This window comes from Pinus tabuliformis, chromosome 1_1 (assembly GCF_031772625.1).
Source record: "Pinus tabuliformis cultivar Carrire ecotype Pingquan chromosome 1_1, CPIR1, whole genome shotgun sequence".
Lineage (NCBI taxonomy): Eukaryota > Viridiplantae > Streptophyta > Pinopsida > Pinales > Pinaceae > Pinus > Pinus tabuliformis.
The window spans coordinates 901,825,677-901,846,284 of NC_142297.1; the positions used below are offsets into that span (position 1 = coordinate 901,825,677).

The window sequence follows — 20,608 nt, forward strand, 5'->3', positions numbered from 1 at the left end:
TGAGATCAAGAGATTGATTTCTCAAGAGAGCAGCGAGCAGTTACTAGAGAATCGATTGAGGAGATTTCTTGCAGTGAGGGTAGGGATAGTTTCCGGAGGGAAGTTTTCCTAGTCCAGAGAGTATAAGACAGAGAGTGCAGAAAGACGTCCAGAGACGCTGATGCAGGCCCACGTAGAGCTACATTGTGGCAACACAGAGCTTCAGAGGGAGATCGAAATTCTGCTAATGAACAATCAAGATTTAGTGCCAGAGTCGGGGTGTGAGTCCGGGAAGCCAAAGAACTGAAGTTTCCAGCCAGTAGAGGATCAGAAGGAGGTCCAGCGCAGTCCTAGCTATAGTGACGCAGAACTACGCAGAGGTAGCACAGAGGCTCATCTCTAGCGCAGATCAGTGTCGATTCTTCCAGTGACAGGGTGAGATCAACTCACTATTTTTTTGCCCAGTTTCTCTCTGTATTGGATAGCCAATTGGCATCCAACAAATTGTATTCAGAAAACTACTACTTAATAATACAAACCCTCAACTACTGCACCGATTTTCCCGAATTGAATTTTTCCGGGGACATTTGTCTAAAAATAACGGTGTCATGTGTTATGTATTTCTTTCTTGCTCAGTTTCTTATCTCCGCATTTAATTTAATTGGTGAAGGTTGCAATGTATTAGTTTTGGTATTTGCTGTAGGATGCAGTAAATAATTTGTTCTGTAATTGAACAAATAGAAGAAACTTAATCAATTGCTGCAGTAGAAATTTGGGTCTCCAAATTTTCACATGAGTGAATTGATGTGTTGTTCGGCACCTCCGCAATGGTCTCAAGGATACTGGTTGGCCTCCCAAAGGGGTGGGCTGAGGGGACACCCAAGGTCTCACTGTTCTACTATCTGAAATACTCTGAAACTTAGCTTGTCGCTTGTTGCTCTGATCAATTGGATTGACCTGAAAGTATGATTTGATCGTCCAAATTGTCCTCGATTGAGGTTGGGGGTATGTAGGATTTGAGATATGTGTTTGAATCTCTTTTATGAAAAGGGTTAGGCATCTCTAGTTAGGATACTAGAAGAAGGTAGAGAGGGATCCTCATGAATCTCTATAGAGGTAGTGGTAGCACCCTCTGATCTCGTAGTATAGGGGGCACCTAAAAATGAGGTGTTGCTTTGTCTCTAGCTCCTGAAGGTGACACACCTGGCAGATCCTATCAGATCTTGGTATATGGTGGTCAGTCTTCACTTGGAGTTGATGAGAACCAACTTGAAGCTGGCCCAAAGGGATCCTGAGTGAGTACATCCAATGTTTGCATGTGTATGGGGGGTAGACGATGATGCCATCTTGTAACTCTAGGAAATGCTCAAGGTAGAAGGACATCTTCAGGCCCAGGCCCATCCGGGGGGGGGGAGTCCACATGACCTGGATGTACAATTTGTAGATATCCTCTCAAATGGATTGATTCGGTACTTGTCTGGGGCACACAAGATGGCTCAGGCAACAAGAGAGAATCTGAAGGGGGGAAGATGCTATGGGTAGATGGCCAATGTCTGGAGAGTCGAGAAACATATGAGAACCAACCTCGTGTCCAGCCTAAGGGATGAGTCGAAGCGAGGGCCACCAAGGAACAAAGTGCAAGGTAGCGGTATTGGTCTCTCTCGATAGCTGAATCTCTGAAAGATTTGACTTTCTGGAGGAAAGAAACCAAGAAAAAGATGACATCAAGGCGGAAGGGATGGGCACCAAACTCTACCTGAATAATGGGCTATAGGACTATGTGTTTTCATTGGATGATATGCCTAAGAAGCAAGGTTTGGACTCTCTCCATATGGGCCTAATCTATCTATCCCAAGCTTGGCCCCCAAATCTCGGAGCCATAGAGGATCGTGGGTCCAGTAATAGTGTCCATGACGTAGAGTTTGGATGAGGTGTCCTAAAACTGACTCTGGAAGCATTGTCTCTCGAAGAGAAAAAATTATTATGAAAATAAATTCAAAGGAGATTTTCCATCATCGGGATCTAGCCTCTTAATGATACAATACAAATGGATATTGATTGGTGTTTCTTGTCAAATGTAAAATGGCAGAAACTGTTGCCATTGTGGATGTGGATTGCATTTAACCAGGAAAAGTAAAATTATATGCCTAACATCTCTGTAGCCAATGTGATTCACGATCCCTCACCTACACCTTTTAGTACAAATTTTGTGTGCATGTTTTGTGGTAGGATAAAACAATTGAGCATGTCATTTGGAGATGATCGTCTGCCAAGAATTTTTTGGCATGGTTTCGGGGAAAATTTAAGTATTTTTTTTACTCTACTTTCTTGGAAAGGTCCTCTTACCCATGTATATGTGAAATTTCCTTAATTGCAACAATTGGATTTAATCTTCTATCTACTAGAGATTATTTGTCTTCAAAAATTTAACTATAGAAAATAATGATTAAATCACTACTGCAATTTTCATAAATAATAATAGGAGCTGAGAAATGATGCACACATACAAAATAATTAACACCGATATTTTTGGACAATTTGTCCCTAGAAAACCCAGTTCTACAGATGAGGGTTTTATTATTAATTCTTCGGCAAAATTGAGAAATACAATCAGCTTGCCTCTCACTGGAAAAGCTCCAACATACAATATCTCCACTGGAAAAATCGATCTGGAAACCCAAGTTTCCTTTTGCAAAAACAAATCGGCCTCCAAAGTGCAATTCACACTCCCTACCTGCTACACGCACTAGCTATTTTGGAAATGCGTATGACCCTATCTGGAACTTGCACTGCCTCTGGAAATTAGTTCCAGCAATGATCTTTGCCTCCTGCAATTCACTTGAGCAACTTGCACCTCCTCTAACACCTGTCTCCGGCAACTAGGAAAACTTCCCTCCGGAAACTATCCCTGACCCTCACTGCAAGAAATCTCCTGGATTGATTCTCTAGTAACTGTTGCGGTGCCCCCTCTGAGAAATCTGATCTCTTGATCTCTCTCCGATGTATTTTCCAAATGCCCATCGAAGTCCTTCTTATAATCCTCTAGTTGAGTAATCAACGGCCCAGATTAGATTCTAATCAACGACTCAGATTATTTGGACTCGATCTCTGTCTTCTTCTAGAAGTTTCAACCTCAGTTTGATTAATACCCTTTAATTATTTTAATTTCCTAAGTTTAGACTTAGGCATCCATTTAAAATAATTAATTATTTTAATAAAAATGTCTCCGGGTGGAATTTCCCAAAACGATTTCTGGGTATTGTGGAATAGATGTGTCCTAGTCTCCCTGCAAATTTTGAGGCTTAGACCACATCCGATGCTACCATAAATCAACAACTCGCAGCCAGAGCATTAGAGGGATTAGTTCCATATGGTTCCCAAGAAGGGTGCACACCCCCGCCCGGACGAACTCCTCCCTAGACTCAGCAGAACAACGATAGACTTATCCAAAGCTTCTTTCCTTTGCCCTCGAATGCTAGGAGCATCCATCACTCCTACATCCCCCCAAGATCGTGCAGCCAGACACCTTGTTGGATCCAGAGAACTCCGATAAAGAGTCAATGTCACTATCGCTCCCCCCATCGTCGACTATTAGACTTGGGCATTCTTGACATCATCGACCTCTAGCCCTGTGCGAAAATTCGGAAAACCGGAACCTATTGCAGGAACTAGAAATTATTCTCCTAATTGTTATTTTAATTTAACAATTTATTTACTGTTTGCTACAGAAAATACTAAATAAATCACACTGCAACCTACACAAATAAAATTGCGGAAGAATAAACGCTGGAAGAAATGCTAGCACACACACATAAAAATAACACGGTTATTTTTGGACAAAAGTCCCCGGAAAACCCCAACTTGGGAAAATCGGTGTAGCAGCTGAGGGTTTTAATATTAAGCAGCAGTGAAATATTTTGAGTACAACTGGATGCTGAAATTGGCAATCCTACAGAGAAAAACTGGCAAGAAAAATAAGTGAGGAAATTGCCTCACTCCACAGGCAAATTTGGGCTCTGACCTTAGCTCAAATTGAGTCATCCAAACTAGCTTTGCGCGGCTACTACGTCACCTTAATGCAGTGACTTCTACACTCAGTTTGAACTAGCTACTCCTCAAGCCGTTTGGTCTATTGTTGTCTGGGAAAATGTCTCTCTTGCCCTTTGGAACCTCTGTCCAGCTTCTGGCATTGAAACTTGACTTTTCCCAGCAGATACGAAATTACCTCTAGAGGCTACTGCGTTGCTTTGCGTCAGCCTCACTGTGGCTCACTTGCCTCTCTACAAATGCCCTCACCGGATCTGGAATCCTTCCTCCAACTTTACTGCCTCTGCCCCTCTCTCACTGCTTCGATCTCACTCGCTCTGTCTTTGAAAAATCGATCTGCTTATGAAATCAAACTGTTCAAGTTTCTTCTCCAAGTGCCCATCGACTTCTTATAATCATCTGTTGGGACTCCAATGGCCAAGATTAAATCTTAATCGATGGCTAGTATTAACTTGAAGTCGATCCGTGTGATTTTCTAGATCATTTACGTCTTGACTTAATTAATATTGATTAATTAACCATATTCCCTAAGTTTAGACTTAGGAAATATTTAAAAACTGGCTAATAGTCTAATTAAGTCATTTCTAAGTGGAATTTCCAGAAACGATTTATGGGTTTTGGAGGTCTCCTGTATTCTAGCCTCTCCACAAAATTTCGTGGCTAGAACACATACAAAAACTAACACTACCTCTTAGTGAGGAATGTGTTCTAGTGCTTTACTGCACATCTTGTAGCAGCACCCTGTCTTTACATCATCTCCTGTCACACTGCTGATGTTTGGTTGTTGTTGCCCACCAACTACTGCACAACTCTGATATACGTTGCATCTGTGCTGCTGCTGACCCTGATGAACTACTGCCAACACTGCATCTACACTGCAACTCCCTCTCATCTGTTGTTGCTGCAACTGCAACAACTGCAACTGAAAAGAATCCTAAATACTAAATCAATTGTGATCAGTATGATGCATCTGTCTCCCAAGTCCTGACTGCTACTAGCTACTGCACTGTCTACAGAAGACTCTACACTACTGCTAACTCCGCATTGTGCCAACTGCAATGCTGCCAACTTTGCACTGCGCTCCTCGGCATCTGACTGTTGCTAGACTGCAACTGTCACTTGGCCTCTGACTGCATCTACTGCCACTGATCCATCCTGCTACTAAATGCTGTGGGCCCCCATTAAAGGTATTGATCCAGGAGATCGACTTCTCAAGGATCCTGCCCATCTGTAGCACTCTGGGGCTACAAAACCAAGTCTCTCCACCTCACTCCTGGAGGTATATCAGTGAACATAGCGAAGTCTTCCTCCATCTTACTACACTCCCCAGCATCTGACTGCTGCTAGACTGCAACTGTCACTTGGCCTCTGACTGCATCTACTGCCACTGATCCATCCTGCTACTGAATACTGTGGGCCCCCGTGACAAGGTATTGATCTAGGAGGTGGACTTCTCAAGGATCCTGCCCATCTACAGCACTCTGGGTCTACAAAACCAAGTCTCCCCACCTCACTCCTAGAGGTATATCAGCGAACATAACGAAGTCTTCCTCCATCTTAGAGGATAGCCTATCGATCTCTACAGAAGCTGCTTTTTGGTCCTGCTTCTCCTCCTTGTCCTTCTTCCTAAGAGGACACTAGGTACTGTAGTGACCAAGCTCACCACATCTAAAGCACTTGACCTTAAATAGGTCATTTTTCTTCTTTCTTTGCTTCCCCTGTCCTTGACTAGGACCCTTAGATGCGAGGGCCACATTCTCCTCCTCCTTCACCTGCTTCAATCCGCTGCTGCCACTGATGGAGCTCTTTAATAGAGCTCGTCTCAACTCCTCCTGTTGCAAATCGGCCCACATCTTGTCCCACCTTGGCAAGGTATCTGTGCCCAATATACTTTGGACGAATATCTACCACTCCTTTGAGACAACACTGTTTAGTGCCAACCACACTATCTCTGTGGGTTGAGGCGCTACCACAACAGCTAACAACTGGTCTTGGACCTCGTGAATCCTAGTGAGGAAGGAGTATATGCCTTCCCCCTTCTACATCTGGATGAGCCTCAGCTTCTCCTCTAAGTACATCTTCCGCTGCTCAGAAGTTCCCTAGTACAAGGTGGAAAGTGTATCCCACATCTCTTTGGTTGTTCCCTTAGCCGCTATATGTGATACAACATGATCCCGGACACCATCTAGGATCAATCTCTTTGCTCGCGTCATCTCCTTTTTGTACTCCTTCAGTTGATCTACATCCTGGGGTACTACTACCACTGCATCAATATAAAGTTTCAGGCCATATTCATCTAGAAGGAAGGACATCCTTGCCTTCCAGATGACATAGTTGGAAGCTCCATCCACCCTGTCCTGATCTCGAAGCGCAGTCGTGGCCATCTCAACAAATGTCGAAAATCTCCTCTTCCCCTCTGCTTAGTGGTTGTTCAACTATTCGCACTTCCTTCTGGAATGAGAAAATCTGCCCACAATGACTGCTAATCTACAAGGAAAATCGAACTTCTTGAGACTAGAAGTTCCCTGAGGAAAATTTTCCCTCAGTGTGTGCTCTTCTTCCTTCCACCCGACGCTAGCTCTTCTCTAGCAAACTGCTGCAAAACTACTGCATCTAGCTAGAGATCTGCTCTACGAAAATACTGGGTTGCTCCCTCTGCCTCTGGAATCACTCGATTTGGAGAGATCGAATTTTTTGTCCCTCACTCAGAAAAATCGAATCTCCTCAAGTAACTCGGCCTCTCGGCAAAGTGACTGCGCTGCCTCTGGAGTTTCAATCTGTTGCTCACACTAAACAGTGAAACTCCTTCTGTCTTCACTACTAAGCACTCCAATTGATCAATTGCGCTCTGATACCATATGAAAATTCCGAAAACCAGAACCTATCACAATTCACAGCAACTGGAAATTATTCTCCTAATTGTTATTTTAATTTAACAATTTATTTATTGTTTGCTACAGCAAATACTGAATAACTCACATTGCAACCTACACAAATAAAATTGTGGAAGAATAAATGTTGGAAGAAATGCTAGCACACACTTAAAAATAACACAGTTATTTTTGGACAAAAGTCCCCAAAAAAACCCAACTTGGGAAAACTGGTGCAGCAGTTGAGGGTTTTAATATTAAGCAGCATTGAAATATTTTGAGTACAACTGGATGGCGAAATTCGGGCTCTGACCTCAGCTCAAATTGAGTCGTCCAAACTGGCTCTGCGCAGCTACTGTGTCACCCTAGCACTGTCACTTCTGCACTCAGTTCGAACCAGCTACTCCTCAAGCCGTTTGGTCTGCTGTTGTCTGGGAAAATGTCTCTCCTGCCCTTCGAAACCTTTGTCCAACTTCTGGCATTGAAACTCGGCTTTCCCCAACAGATACGAAATTGCCTCTAGAGGCTACTATGCTGCTCTACGTCAGTCTCACTGTGGCTCACTTGCCTCTCTACAAATGCACTCACCAGATCTAGAATCCTTCCTCTAGCTTCACTGTCTCTACCCTTCTCTCACTGCTTCGATCTCACTAGTTATCTCTCCAACAACTGACTGTTGATACTTTGGAAATCGATCTGCTTATGAAATCAAACTGCTCAAGTGTCTTCTCCAAGTGCCCATTGACTTCTTCTTATAATCCTCTGTTGAGACTCCAACGGCCAAGATTAAATCTTAATCGATGGCTAGGATAAAATTGAAGTCGATCTGTGTGAGTTTCTAAATCATTCATGCCTTGCCTTAATTAATACTGATTAATTAACCATATTCCTTAAGTTTAGACTTAGGAAATATTTAAAAACTAGCTAATAATATAATTAAGTCATTTCTAGGCAGAATTTTCAAAACGATTTTTGGGTTTTGGATATCTCCTGTATTCTAGCCTCTCCACAAAATTTTGTGGCTAGAACACATCCGATAATACAAAAACTAACACCCTGGACTTATTCACTTAGTCTTCTACATCACCAAGGACCTTTGATCCAATTATATACATGTTTTTGAGGTTGTCCTATTATTTTGTCATTTACTTCATAAAATCCTAGATTTCGCTTATTTTCAAGGAGTTGCATTTGCACTCCCACATTGTATTCATATTGGATGTATGCTTCAGTCCCATTGACCTACTTTTGTTGTCATTCGTTGGACATTAAGAAAATTATCTTATCTTATAGAACGTTATTTTCAGATAAATATAAACTTACTAAATTAGTCGATTCATTACAACGTGGGTGGATGGTAGTAATGCCATGTAATCATTTGTCATCTCATGACATATGATAAAGCAGATGTACTAGTGACCTCGCCATATGATTTTGCGGAACCAGATAATCACTATCAACATTTGAATAACATTTTAACAAAATTGATTAACCAGCACTAGAAAAAGCAGCCCACGACTATAACTGATCTAAATCCCATTGGAATTTCCAAAAACTGAATAGCTGGCATGTTACAGACTTATTCCAAAGTTACAAGAAAATCTAAGAAACCTCTCTCACAAAATCATATTCCCTCCGAATCATTAGGACATTTGTGCAACTTCTGAAGTATTCAAAATCCTGAACCAATTTAGAAACCATCAAAATCATCTTGATAAACCTTGAATGTGACATAGAAGCCCTCAAATTTGTACCAGATTCTGTCCCAACCATCTCAAACCATGAAACCCTTATCATAGACTTTACACAGACATAATCGGTAACACCAGAGTTACCATGATTTCATCTCAACCTGCTGTTCTTTTCTTACAAGCATTATGTTTCTGCAATTTATAAAAAGGTCTTTACTAATAAAAGAGATCTATTAAGAAAAGAAATTTATTGAATTAAACAACTGTTTTTAAGGAACATGAAAGACTAGATGTAATTATGGGGCATAGGAGTCTATATGAACTGTAGCAACAGAGATTAAATGTGGTGGAAATGACTGGGTTTTCACTTGTTTGTCAGGCTTTCGCTGGATCACAAGTCATGCAGAGTATTATCTTATTGAGCACTGGGACACATCGAGGTGGAGGTTATATGGCTACACGTGGAGTCTTTCTGGCCATGTACATAGGGCTTACAGTTATATGGGCATTTCTAAACACATTTTCTTTGAATGTTATTGCTTTCCTCGATATCATCTCAATTTGGTGGCAGGTATTGGATCATTTTCATTGGTATCTTATTGATAAATTGAGTGACAATGATAAGATTGTCACGTAAATTTTATTTGAGACGTTGATGTTAGATAAGGTTTCTCGAGTCTTTGTTTGTTCGAAAAACTTAACTGAAGTAAATATGAAATTTGCTTCTCCATTATGTAGTAAGTTTGTTTTTTTCTTCCCAACTTGATGATTGTAGTGATTTTCATGGGTTTTAAAAGTCTGGACAATTTGACAAATTGTTTTTCATGTTCGGATTGATGGACATGCCTTGATTTTCTATCGATAAAACATAAAAAATATTTTGCCAAAGCAACCATTCCATGCTTTGGATAAACCATGTTCCATCAGACATGTCTGCTCTTCCAGTTGTATGGCATTGCTTTATGCAAACATTGATTCCTCAAATATGCATTTTCATATTCCTTCTGGTATTGATTGGCATGTAGGTCATTGGAGGAGCAGTTCTTGTTGTGATGCTTCCATTAGTTGCAAACAGTACTCAACCTGCATCATATGTATTCTCACACTTTGAGACATCTCCTGGTTTGACCGGAATACATAGCAAGGCATATGCTATAATTCTTTCTTTCATTGTCAGTCAGTATTCTCTATATGGTTATGATGTTGCAGCACATCTGACAGAAGAAACAAAAGGTGCAGAAATCAATGGTCCAATTGCCATACTCTTGAGTCTAGGAATTATATCAGTTTTTGGATGGGCCGTCATTTTAGCTCTTACTTTTAGCATTCAGGTAAATGTGGTTATAGGACATTAGAAAATGGTACATTCCAAGTTATTAGTAAATTCCAAGATTCTCATCTCAATATATTGTACATTATTTTATGATATTTTTACAATATTTGACAAGTTGGCAAACGTTCCAATCTTAGGTTTGAGTATTTGGTCTTCTTACTCGTAACAGGACTTCACACACCTATATGATCAACAAAATGAAACAGCTGGCAGCTTTGTACCCGCACAGATTCTATATGATGCGTTTCATGGGCGGTATCAAAGTTCCAGCGGTGCAATAGTTCTGCTCTTTGTTATTTGGGGTTCTTTCTTCTTTGCTGGCCTTTCAGTCACAACAAGTGCTGCACGAGTGGTATATAACTTATCTTCAATAGTAACTTTCTTTCTGTTAGGAAAATGATTTGTTTTTGCTTAAGATACATATGCCTAACTTAATACTGTTAGGTTTGGGAATCATTCCATAGGTTTGTATTGCATGTGCACCCCGTTCCTGATAGTATTATTTTTTATAGAATTTATGACTCTGACAGAGGATTTTGCATCCTTTTTCTTGTGGTGCCTATCCTTGGGGAACTGAAAATTGTGAAGAGCGTAAAATAAAAAGTCTAGAATACCTGACTAGCAATGATTGCAGATTTATGCTTTTTCTCGAGATGGAGGCATTCCCTTTGCAAGGATTTGGCGTAAAGTACATCCAAAGTACCAGGTTCCTGCAAATGCTGTATGGTTGTGTGCAATTTTATGCATACTGCTAGGCCTTCCCATCTTGAAGATAGACACGTTATTCACAGCTATCACTTCAATCAGTACCATAGGCTGGGTTGGTGGGTATGCTGTTCCTATATTTGCCAGAATGATTATGCCAAAGGAGAATTTTAAGCCGGGGCCTTTCTACCTGGGGCGTGCTAGCCGCCCTATATGTCTGATAGCATTCTTGTGGATATGTTACACCTGTTCAGCGTTCCTGTTGCCAACAGCATATCCACTTACATGGAAGACACTTAATTATGCACCTATTGCAATAGGTGCAGCATTGGGAGTGATAACGCTTTGGTGGCTGGTAGATGCAAGAAAGTGGTTCAAAGGTCCTGTAAGGAACATTGTGATGCAACAAGACAAAGTTTAGCAAAGGCTAAGGAGTAAGGCTAATATAATTATTGCTTTCAAAGCTAATTTAATTCAAGCAACTTATGGTTTTCGTTTTTTTGCATTTCAAAAGCCTGTGATCATGTGATTATCTTAACACTAGCCATAAGGCTCTTCATATGGTCTTGTATTCATATTTTGTTCATCAATAATATTCCAAACATTCAGTTCGAGCTTTTGCTAGTGGCAGAAGATGTTTCAGCTCAACCTATGCCTGTCTGGAAGAATTATAGGAGTTATTATGGTTCCAAGCTTGTCGATATTGGATGATTTATTCTATCCTGTCATTGTATTTATCAGTTTATGTTCATAAAGCTCCATTCTTGTGTATTATTCCCTCGTTGTGACAGAGATTCCGGACCGCTTGTAGAAAAGTTATTATCATTACAAAATCTGTTGCAGAATTTGAAAAATCTGAATTTATTTTAAAAGAACGCAGCAGCACACATCATTGTCATCTCGAGATTGATTCAATTCTGAAGGCACTTCTCAAGAGAGCAAGGAGCCTTAATAGACATAGACTCTATTTATATAATTGCAGGATAGGCAGTTTCCCCGAAATGCAAATCACTTCTTTACTAGTAACCTCCTCTTGTAGAACGTTTTAGTATTTAATGGCATCAATGATGCTATCATCCTAAGTTCTAACATAATGATAACATCAGCTTGCTGACTCATTAGTACTGTTGACTCAGAATCACACACGGCAACTTATGCCACTTAAATCTACATAAAAAATAATCATCGCACTCAGCAGCAGTGCCCTCCTCCCCCACACGAAACCAACAATGATTATTTTGATTCTTTTATAGCTATACACTCTAATCTTCTCAATTTTTTTCTGTAAAATGACCTGTGGTACTTAGATCTAAATACAAAATAATCATCAGATTCAGCGGCAATGCGACCCTCCCACACACAAAACCAATAATGACTATTTTGATTCTTTCACAGCTATACACTCTAAACTTCTCATTTTTTTCTGGAAAAAGACCTATGGTAAATATATAAGAATAGTTATCCTCAGTATTATAATAGAAGATGAAGTGGCGGTGTATTTTTATTTTAAAGTTTAATGTGCTCTTTCCTCGCGTGAAAAAATGGGTTGTTTGTAAGTTCAATGCTACTCTGGTTGTCACAAATATAAAGTTGTAGCCTCCTTCCAGGGGTCTTTTAACCAAATAGCGTTTTTTCTTTGACAAATACGTCTTTATTACATATAAAATTTACATAGCAGCTGAAAATGGGATAATCATAATGAAAAACTAAGGGTATTGCACTGAAAAATCATATCCTTTTTCTAAGAGCAACTAAGGCAGCAAGAAACTCAGAATAAGCTACAGCACAAAATTCTTTGACATCTTTAAAAATATAAAGTTGTAGCCTCCTTCCAAGGGTTTAACCAAATAGAAATTTTCTTTTCTAGAATAAAATACGTCTTTATTACATAGAAATTTTACATAGCAGCTGAAAGGGGAAAACTAAAAAGAAAAAGTGAAGGGTATTGCAATGTAATATCATACCCTTTTTCTAAGAGCAGCTAAGGCAGCAAGAACCAAATTCTTTGGCATATTTAGTAAGAGGCAGTTTTTCGCTTGTTAATTGGGCTTATCTCAGGTAGTTGGGAAGAATGATTGTTATCTTCTCCACTCAAGTTCAACTTCTATAAGGGACAGGATGAACTTTGCATAATGGCATCAACCCTTCTTGTTGAGTCTGAATAGTCCCTCAAAAACCAAAAACCAAAACATACATAATTCCTCGTATTGGATAAAAGATATTTCTGATAGAGAAAAACAAAAGAAGAGGAGGAAATCTTTAGCAAACAGTCATATACATACCTTTTCTTGTTAAGAGTGACCCAAGAAAAATTTGACAAACTGACCTCATAATGCCAAGAGTGATGAAAGAAATTGACGAACTGACCTCATTAAAAAAACATACTTGCATTTGCAGCTTCCAGACAGTAAACAGAGCTGAAATCCAAATGCAGTCCCCAAACTCCGAGGATGTGAGACAAGCCATGGACCTCGAGTCCCCAAGGAGCACGGCATGCCAATGAAGTTGTCAATGAAGCAGAATCAAATGATGGTCTACCTCCAGCATGATTTCGCAAAGCCACAATCCCATAAAAGATGCTTCAAGGTCTTTGATTCTCACAACCTGCTTTTGGAAAAGCGAGCTTTGGAAGGCAGCCCTTGATAAACAACTAACCACGTAAAGACCCAAAAATTTTGTAGCTCAAACACAGAGACCATAGAATTTATAATCCGCAGATCCAAAACGTCAGTCAGAAGAAACCCATCTAACATTGAGGGCATGAGATAAAGGGTGTTTCAGATGAAGAGAGTAGAGCTTCCCAGAGTCGTAATGTTGAAGAGGTTTCCCAATCTCTTCAAAATGGCCCATGCATGTCCATATTTAACTTGTATAGATCTTCAACTGAGAGCAGACTAGTGATCTTTGGAAACCGACCTATCCAATGAAAGGAAAGAGTTCTGGAAGGACTGGAAGCATTGGAGAGTGGTTGATTTCTTCTTGCTATAGTATAAAAGCATCTTGATCCAAGTCGGAAAATAAAACGTGTATCGTAGACTTCCTTTGATCTAACTCCTCAAACCTTCAACGATCATCTTGCTTCTTTCATTCCTGTGCACACTCTAAACTTTTAAAATGTTCTTTAGAAAGACCTTTGGTAAATATATCCTCGCGATCATTGCCTGTATTGCATAAAAAACCAACTTCTCTACGCTGAATCTTCCTCTCCTCAATGAATTGGTAGTATACGTCAATGCGTTTGGTCCTTGCATGAAAGAATGGGTTCTTTGAAAGCTCAATGCTACTTCTAAGGTTGTCACAAAGACAATTTTGGGATTCTTTTGATGTTTCTCATGTCTTCCTAGAGGTTTTTTATCAAATAGTTTCACATACTGTAGTTATGGTAGCTTCAGACTCTGTTTCACTGGACAACAAATTAATAGTTGCTTGCTTATCATGAAAACATCCTGATCCAAGTCAGAAAATAAAACAAGCAGATGATTTCCTTTGGTTTGCATCTGCTGTCCAATCCAAACAAAAAATCCTCTTAAGATTACCACGATTAGTTTTTTGGTACTCAATATCCTCTTAAGATTACCAGGATTAGTTCTTTGATACTCAATATCATAAAGCAATGTACCAATAATATTCCTTGCGCTGCCTTCCAGTGTGTTATGTTTGGACCTGCCATAAAAGAACTAACCTCACTGATTAAATAACTAATACTTGGCCTTCTTGTGGTTCAATGAATCAAATTACCCATTAGTTGTCTATAAAAAAATAAAATAGGCATTCGTTCTCCCAGATTTATCATTTGTGTATAGTTTTTTGTCATGTTCAAGTTTGCATCAAGTATCTTCAACTGCCTTCAGTTGTTCATTTGTGCTTTGGGACATAAAAATGTTATCTATTTGACTTTATACTTTGATGCCCAATCTGAGCTCATGTCCATTGCAGATTCTAGAATCCAATAGGCATGGAGAAAAGTCAACAGTTTGCTTTATTACCTTCAAATACATAGGATGCACAGAATCTGCAATTGATGTTAGGATTAGACACAATACCAAAGAAATAATGATAATAGTTGCCTCAAAATCTAGCGAGTTTTGTGAGAGGGCTTACAAAACAAAAACTAGACCAAGGGACAACAATGAGGTGGAGGCCCACTATCACCATAGCACTCCACCTTCTACTCTTTAGTGTGAAAATTTCAAAACTGAAATCCTATTGCAGCGACTTGTATTAATTCTTCTAACTGATAAATTAATTATTCAATTTATTGCTACGGAAACATCAAATCAACCACACTGCAACCTTCACAAATAAAATTATGTGGAAAATAAATAGTGCTGGAATCTGAGAAAATACTAGCACACACACATAAAAATGACACCGTTATTTTTGGACAAATGTCCCGAGAAAAACCCAACTTGGGAAAACTGGTGCGGCAGATGATAGTGGGTGATTTCAATGCTAGGACTGCAAGTGAGCAAGCTAGCATTCTTTGTTGTAAAGATGATTGTGACCCTATTTGGCTTACAGAAGAAAATAATCATCAGTGGGAAAGAATTTCAGAGGACAAGGGCTGCAATCTCGTTGGTGAACAATTGCTTACTCTATGTGGGGCCTTTGATTTAGTCATTTGTAATGGCTTGACTAGATGGGCAAACTCTGGTAATTTCACTTGCAGTACTTACAATGGAGCAAGTGTGGTAGATTATGTAATTTGCTCGCATGGTTTGTGTGAGAAAATGGAGGAAGTTTTGATTGGAGATCAGTTGTGGGACTTGAAATCAGACCACAAGCCAATTTATCTATGTTTCTCTTGGATTGGAAAGAAACAATTAGAGTCAAAAATTCAGCATGTCCAACAAAATCTCCCACAGGGCAGAATTCTTTTGACCCCAGAAAATTGTAATACCTTCAAAATGACGCTAGAGAGGCTCTTCGGGAAGGAGAAAATTACAATTCACAACACTCATAGTCATGAATTAACACACTTAATTCAATGTGCACTTGCAAAGTGCAAAAGAGCAAAAATTAAGAAGTCTGAAACAAATTTCTTTCCGGTTAATGCTTGGTTTGACGAGGAATGCAAAAAGGCAAGGAGAATGTGGAAAGAGTCAAACAAGGATAACATAAAGCTCAAAGCTTACAAGCAATTATTAAGCAAGAAAAAGGCCAATTTCATGGCTTTAAGGAGGGAAGAACTAATATTCCTTGGGAAAAATAATCCCAAATTATTTTGGAAGGAACTCCAACCGAAAAAGATGCAAATTGGAAATAATATTACAGCTTCTAAATGGTTTGACTATGCAAGACAACTCTATGAGCAGGTTCCCAAGGTTGATCCTCCTCCCTTGGTCAACACTGATACTGAACTCTTCACAGTACAAGAGGTAGAGATGGGTATCAAGAAGTTGGGTGTTGGAAAAGCAAAAGACTTAGCTGAACTCCAAGCAGAATATCTAAAGTGGGGCTCAAAAATTCTTGCATCTCACATTACAAAAATCTTCAACAACATCATACAACAAGGGCTCCCCACAGATTGGAAAACTAGTCTGGCAATACCTCTTTTCAAGAGCGGTGACGTCAATAATCCCTCCAATTATAGGACCATCATGATAAACCCTTTGTTTGCAAAGCTATTTGGAAGCATGCTAGAAAACAAAATTAGCAAGTGGGCAGAAGAAAGAGATAAGTGTGCTAAAGGGCAAGCAGGTTTTAGACCTAAACATTCCACAGTTGATCATTGTATAACTTTAAGGCACATCATCGAAAAAATGTGGGAGAAAAAGGAAGAAGTCTTCTGTTGCTTTGTTGATTTCAGAAAAGCGTTTGACTCGGTTCCTAGGGATAAGCTTTGGCACAGAATGGAGGAACTTGGGGTTCCTAAACATTTGAGAGCAGTTGTGCATAGGCTGTATGAGGAGGTGAGAGTCAAAATTAGAACTTCAGCAGGCATTTCTGAAAGTTTTAGAAGCGATATCAGGGTCAAGCAAGGTTGCCCACTGTCTCCTACCCTTTTTGGTTTATATATCGACAAGCTTGAGAAGTGGTTAAATTCACAAGGGGGTGATGGTATCTATTTGGGTAAGTTTGTTATAAGGCTTCTTTTGTATGCAGATGACCTTATTCTTATTGCTAAATCGGCTCTTGGTTTGCAAGAGCACTTACTATCCCTTGAGCATTTTTGTACAACTGTGGGGATGCAAGTTAATATCAGCAAAACAAAAGTAGTGGTCTTCTCTAAGAAAAGAAAACATAACCAGCATAAGTTTTACTTTGAAGGCAACATTCTGGAAGAAGTTGCGGACTACAAATACCTCGGAATTGACTTCAACAAAAATCTAAGCTGGAATGGGTGTAGAAAGAAAAGAACTTTGGGGGGTTGGAAAGCATATTATGCTTTTCAAAATAGGTGTAGAAAGGCAGAGTTATGGGACTGGAACGCCACTCAAACTCTTTTTGGGCTTCTAGTGATTCCGGTAATTCTATATGGTTGTGAACTATGGGCCAGCAGTACATCCGACATGCAGTGGAGACAAATTGAGAAAATTCAGAAGCGTTTGATTACAAACAAATTTAAGATTAAAAGTGTAGTTCCTTACGATATCTTGCTAAGTGAAACAGGGACTGCTCCTATTGAAGCAATTGCTATGGTGCGAGTTATAAGGTATTTAAAAAAAAATTGAGCAAATGGAAGAGGGTAGATGGCCTAAGGTTGTCTTTAATGATAGATTGTGCAAGAGCAAAAAAACTTGGATGCAACAAAATAACAAATGGTTTAGTAAATGGGGTATTTGCTTGAACGTGTGTCCCATAAACAGCAAAGAGATAAAAGCTTTTGTTATGGAAAAGTTCCACAAGCATATTTGGGACAAGGAGCTAGGAAGAAAGAAAAATTACTATATTGAAGTGTTTAATCCCACTCATAATCATCAACCAAAGGCATACATAGAGGCCAATATCTCTTGGAGAGCCAAAATTCTTATTGCTCAGTTAAGGACTAATTCTCATCAACTACGTTGTGAAACAGGGCGCTGGAAGAGGCCAAAGGAAATGTGGGAGGAAAGAGTATGCATTTTTTGTTCTTCCGGAAAAGTGGAAACAGAAAAACATTTCATTTTAGAATGTGAGGCTTTCAAAGACAACAGGGAAAGTTATGCAGATACGCTGGCAGCTAGCTCTTGGGATAATCTATTTAGCGAGAGGTTGGTCGAGAAGCTAGGAGCATTTATTTTGAAGCTTCACAGAAAAAGGGTTGAATACATCAAGCAGATGAAGAAGCAAGTTGTCCCATAGGCTATCTTTAGCCTCGTGGACGTTAAAAATAATTTCTTTCTTTCTTTCTTTCTTATGCAGCAGCGAAATCTGAGTACAATCTATGGATGCCCAACTAGCAATCCAAACAACAAGAAAATTTGGCCAAAATTATGTAAGGGAATTACCCTTATTCCACAAGCAATCTCAGCACAACTTTCCTTCAGAAAACTCGTTCCTTTAGACCATCTGCATCAACCACTACGTAGTGCTTGTGCAGGCCCTATGACGTCTAGCCTCTGAACTACCTTTGATGAAGTCGTTGTGCCTGTCTCTGCTAAGAAAATCGCTTCTCCGACACTCTGGAACCTTTGGGCCTCTGGAACTGAAAACAATTTTTCCTCCAGCTTGTTAGCACTTCATAAATTTCTCCATGCTGAGGAGAGAAATCTCAGAGGTAACCAAAAACCATTTTTAGGCTAAGGTCCAGCCCCCTTAGCCTTGGAGAGGGCTCTCTCGCTATTTTCTTTTACCAAGCAATTGAATCACTGTGGGATTTGGGTTTTAGGCTAGTTATGATAATCAGAGTGAAACGTTTTTAAAATTGTGGCTACAAGGTGAAAGAGAGATTCCATTGGGCACAGAGTCAAAATAATATTTCAGTAACCAATCACAATCAACAAAGCAGTTTGAACTAGGGCGAGGTAGGCAAACTTTTGGATCTACAAAATTTGTTGTAGTATGGCTGAGATGAAATGAGAGTAAGGATCCATTAAATATAAAGCATGTATAAATGAATCTTATATCTAACTTCAAAAGAAAACACTAAAATTGTTTGACAAGCATGAGCAGGTTACCAATGTAAAATTTGCAACATAATTTTCTTTCAAACAATTAAGAAGCAAAGGTACATGTGAAAACTAGAAGGGAATACAAATCACAAAGAGAGGCACATCACCATTATGTCTGACACAAGAATCCTGGAACAAAACAATGTCTGTGTTGATGCACTATTCACTGCTTTAAAACTTTCTCCACTATTTACCAAGTTTTCTCTTTTCACTCCCGAATTCTTTTTTACATGTCTTTACATCATTAAATACAATAAGGAATTCAAAATTACCACTCTATGTGGTCTAATTCACTTCACAAAAGTAGAATAGTCTAGATGCAATGCATCTGCAGAAAAGCAGGAACTACCATATCAAAGTTATCACAATTTAGAAACATCATTGATTTAAAACTTAAAATAGTTTAGAAACATCATGTCTGGAAACTCAACAAAACTAACTTATCCACAGTTATCCACACTTATCCAACTATAAAAATCACTTCTAGAAGGTCCCAAAATACAAATTTATGAAAATAACCATGACTGATAAACTTGCGCAACAAAGGGCACTGATATGTTTGCGCAACAGAGACCAAATTTTTGGAAAAATAGGGATCAACGACGAGCTCATATATCTCGAATCCTAATATATTTTACAAAACCGAGGGAGGTTTTTGTTATTTGGCCCGTGCTTGGAAAAAACCTCTTTTAGTTTTCCAAAATTCAGCTCCATTTGGTCGGAAACAACTTTTGAAAATTATAACAAAAACAGTTAGGTTCGTAGCAAATTCGCAGTGACTGTTTGAACTCGACCTGCAACCTCTTCTTTGGCTTTCTCAATGATGTATTTCACTTTCACCTTGCTCCAGATCTCAAACCAGACTTTGGATGAGATAAAATGAGAGAAGTTTCAAACAATTTTCAATTTTTAAGCCGCCCAAAGCCCTCTCATGTCATGATGATGAAATTTGAAATCATGAAGGTATGAGAAATATAAACCACTAACAGAACCATGACATGACCCCTTCCACTCTAACAATGACCCCTCATGGACTATTAAACCTTTACAAATATTTTGACCTTTTTACACAAGGGACTCTTTAGACTATGACACATAGTGACTCATAGGCTAAAATTGACAAACAGACCTCCAAAAGGAAATAGTAAGATAAGAAAACACTTTGATTTCTAGACTATAGAACCCTAACAGGCTAACACAGCTAAGTCGATTTGCTCTTCTGAAGCAACTGCGCAGTCCTCTACACTGCCTCACTGGGAATAACTTGGCCTCCTTGCTGCTGCCTCTCCAGATCTAGAAAACTTCCTCCAGATCATTGTCTCTACCCCTCACTATCTCTGCTTTCTCACTAAAGCTCAAACTCTCCGACAACTGACTGCTACTACTCTGGAAAATCAAATTCTCCAAGTGTCTCTGGTGTATCTTCTCCATCACCACATCAATCCTTTCTTATATCTTTTTGTTGGGACTCCAACGGCCAAGATTAAATCTTAATCAATGGCTCAGATCATTTATGGATCGATCCATGTGAATTTCTAGAGAATTATCACCTTGACTTAATTAATTTTGATTAATTAACCAATTTTCCTAAGTTTAGACTTAGAAAACATTAAAAAAATTGGTTAATAATCTAATTAAGTCATCTCTAGGTGGAATTTTCGAAAACGATTTATGGGTTTTGGAGATCTCATGTATTCTAGCCTCTCCACCAAATTTCATGGCTAGAACACATCCGATGCTACAGAAACTAACACTCCCTCTTAGCGAGGACTGTGTTCTCTCTAGTGTTGCACATCCTGCCACAACACCCTATCTCTGTATCACCTCCTGTCACGTTGTTGATGTCTGGTTGTTGCTGCCCACCAACTACTGTGCAACTCTGATGTTGCA

The 20,608-nt window shown here is 39.3% G+C and overlaps 1 protein-coding gene and 1 long non-coding RNA gene across 2 annotated transcripts in view; one reads left to right on the forward strand and one right to left on the reverse strand.

Moving 5' to 3' along the window:
- LOC149217323 (amino-acid permease BAT1 homolog) overlaps nt 1–11,349 on the forward strand; it is a 116,501-nt gene extending 105,152 nt beyond the window's left edge. Inside the window, exons 4-7 of the mRNA XM_089392981.1 lie at nt 8,967–9,158; nt 9,613–9,918; nt 10,090–10,272; nt 10,555–11,349. Coding sequence (XP_089249107.1) covers nt 8,967–9,158; nt 9,613–9,918; nt 10,090–10,272; nt 10,555–11,046 — 1,173 coding nt within the window. The 3' untranslated portion in view covers nt 11,047–11,349. The remainder of the gene's footprint in view (nt 1–8,966; nt 9,159–9,612; nt 9,919–10,089; nt 10,273–10,554) is intronic.
- The window catches only part of LOC149217324 (uncharacterized), a 58,817-nt gene continuing 49,081 nt past the window's right edge, over nt 10,873–20,608 (reverse strand). Inside the window, exons 2-3 of the long non-coding RNA XR_016251251.1 lie at nt 12,590–14,288; nt 10,873–11,008 (exon numbers count right to left, since the gene is read on the reverse strand). This is a non-coding gene — a long non-coding RNA (uncharacterized LOC149217324). The remainder of the gene's footprint in view (nt 11,009–12,589; nt 14,289–20,608) is intronic.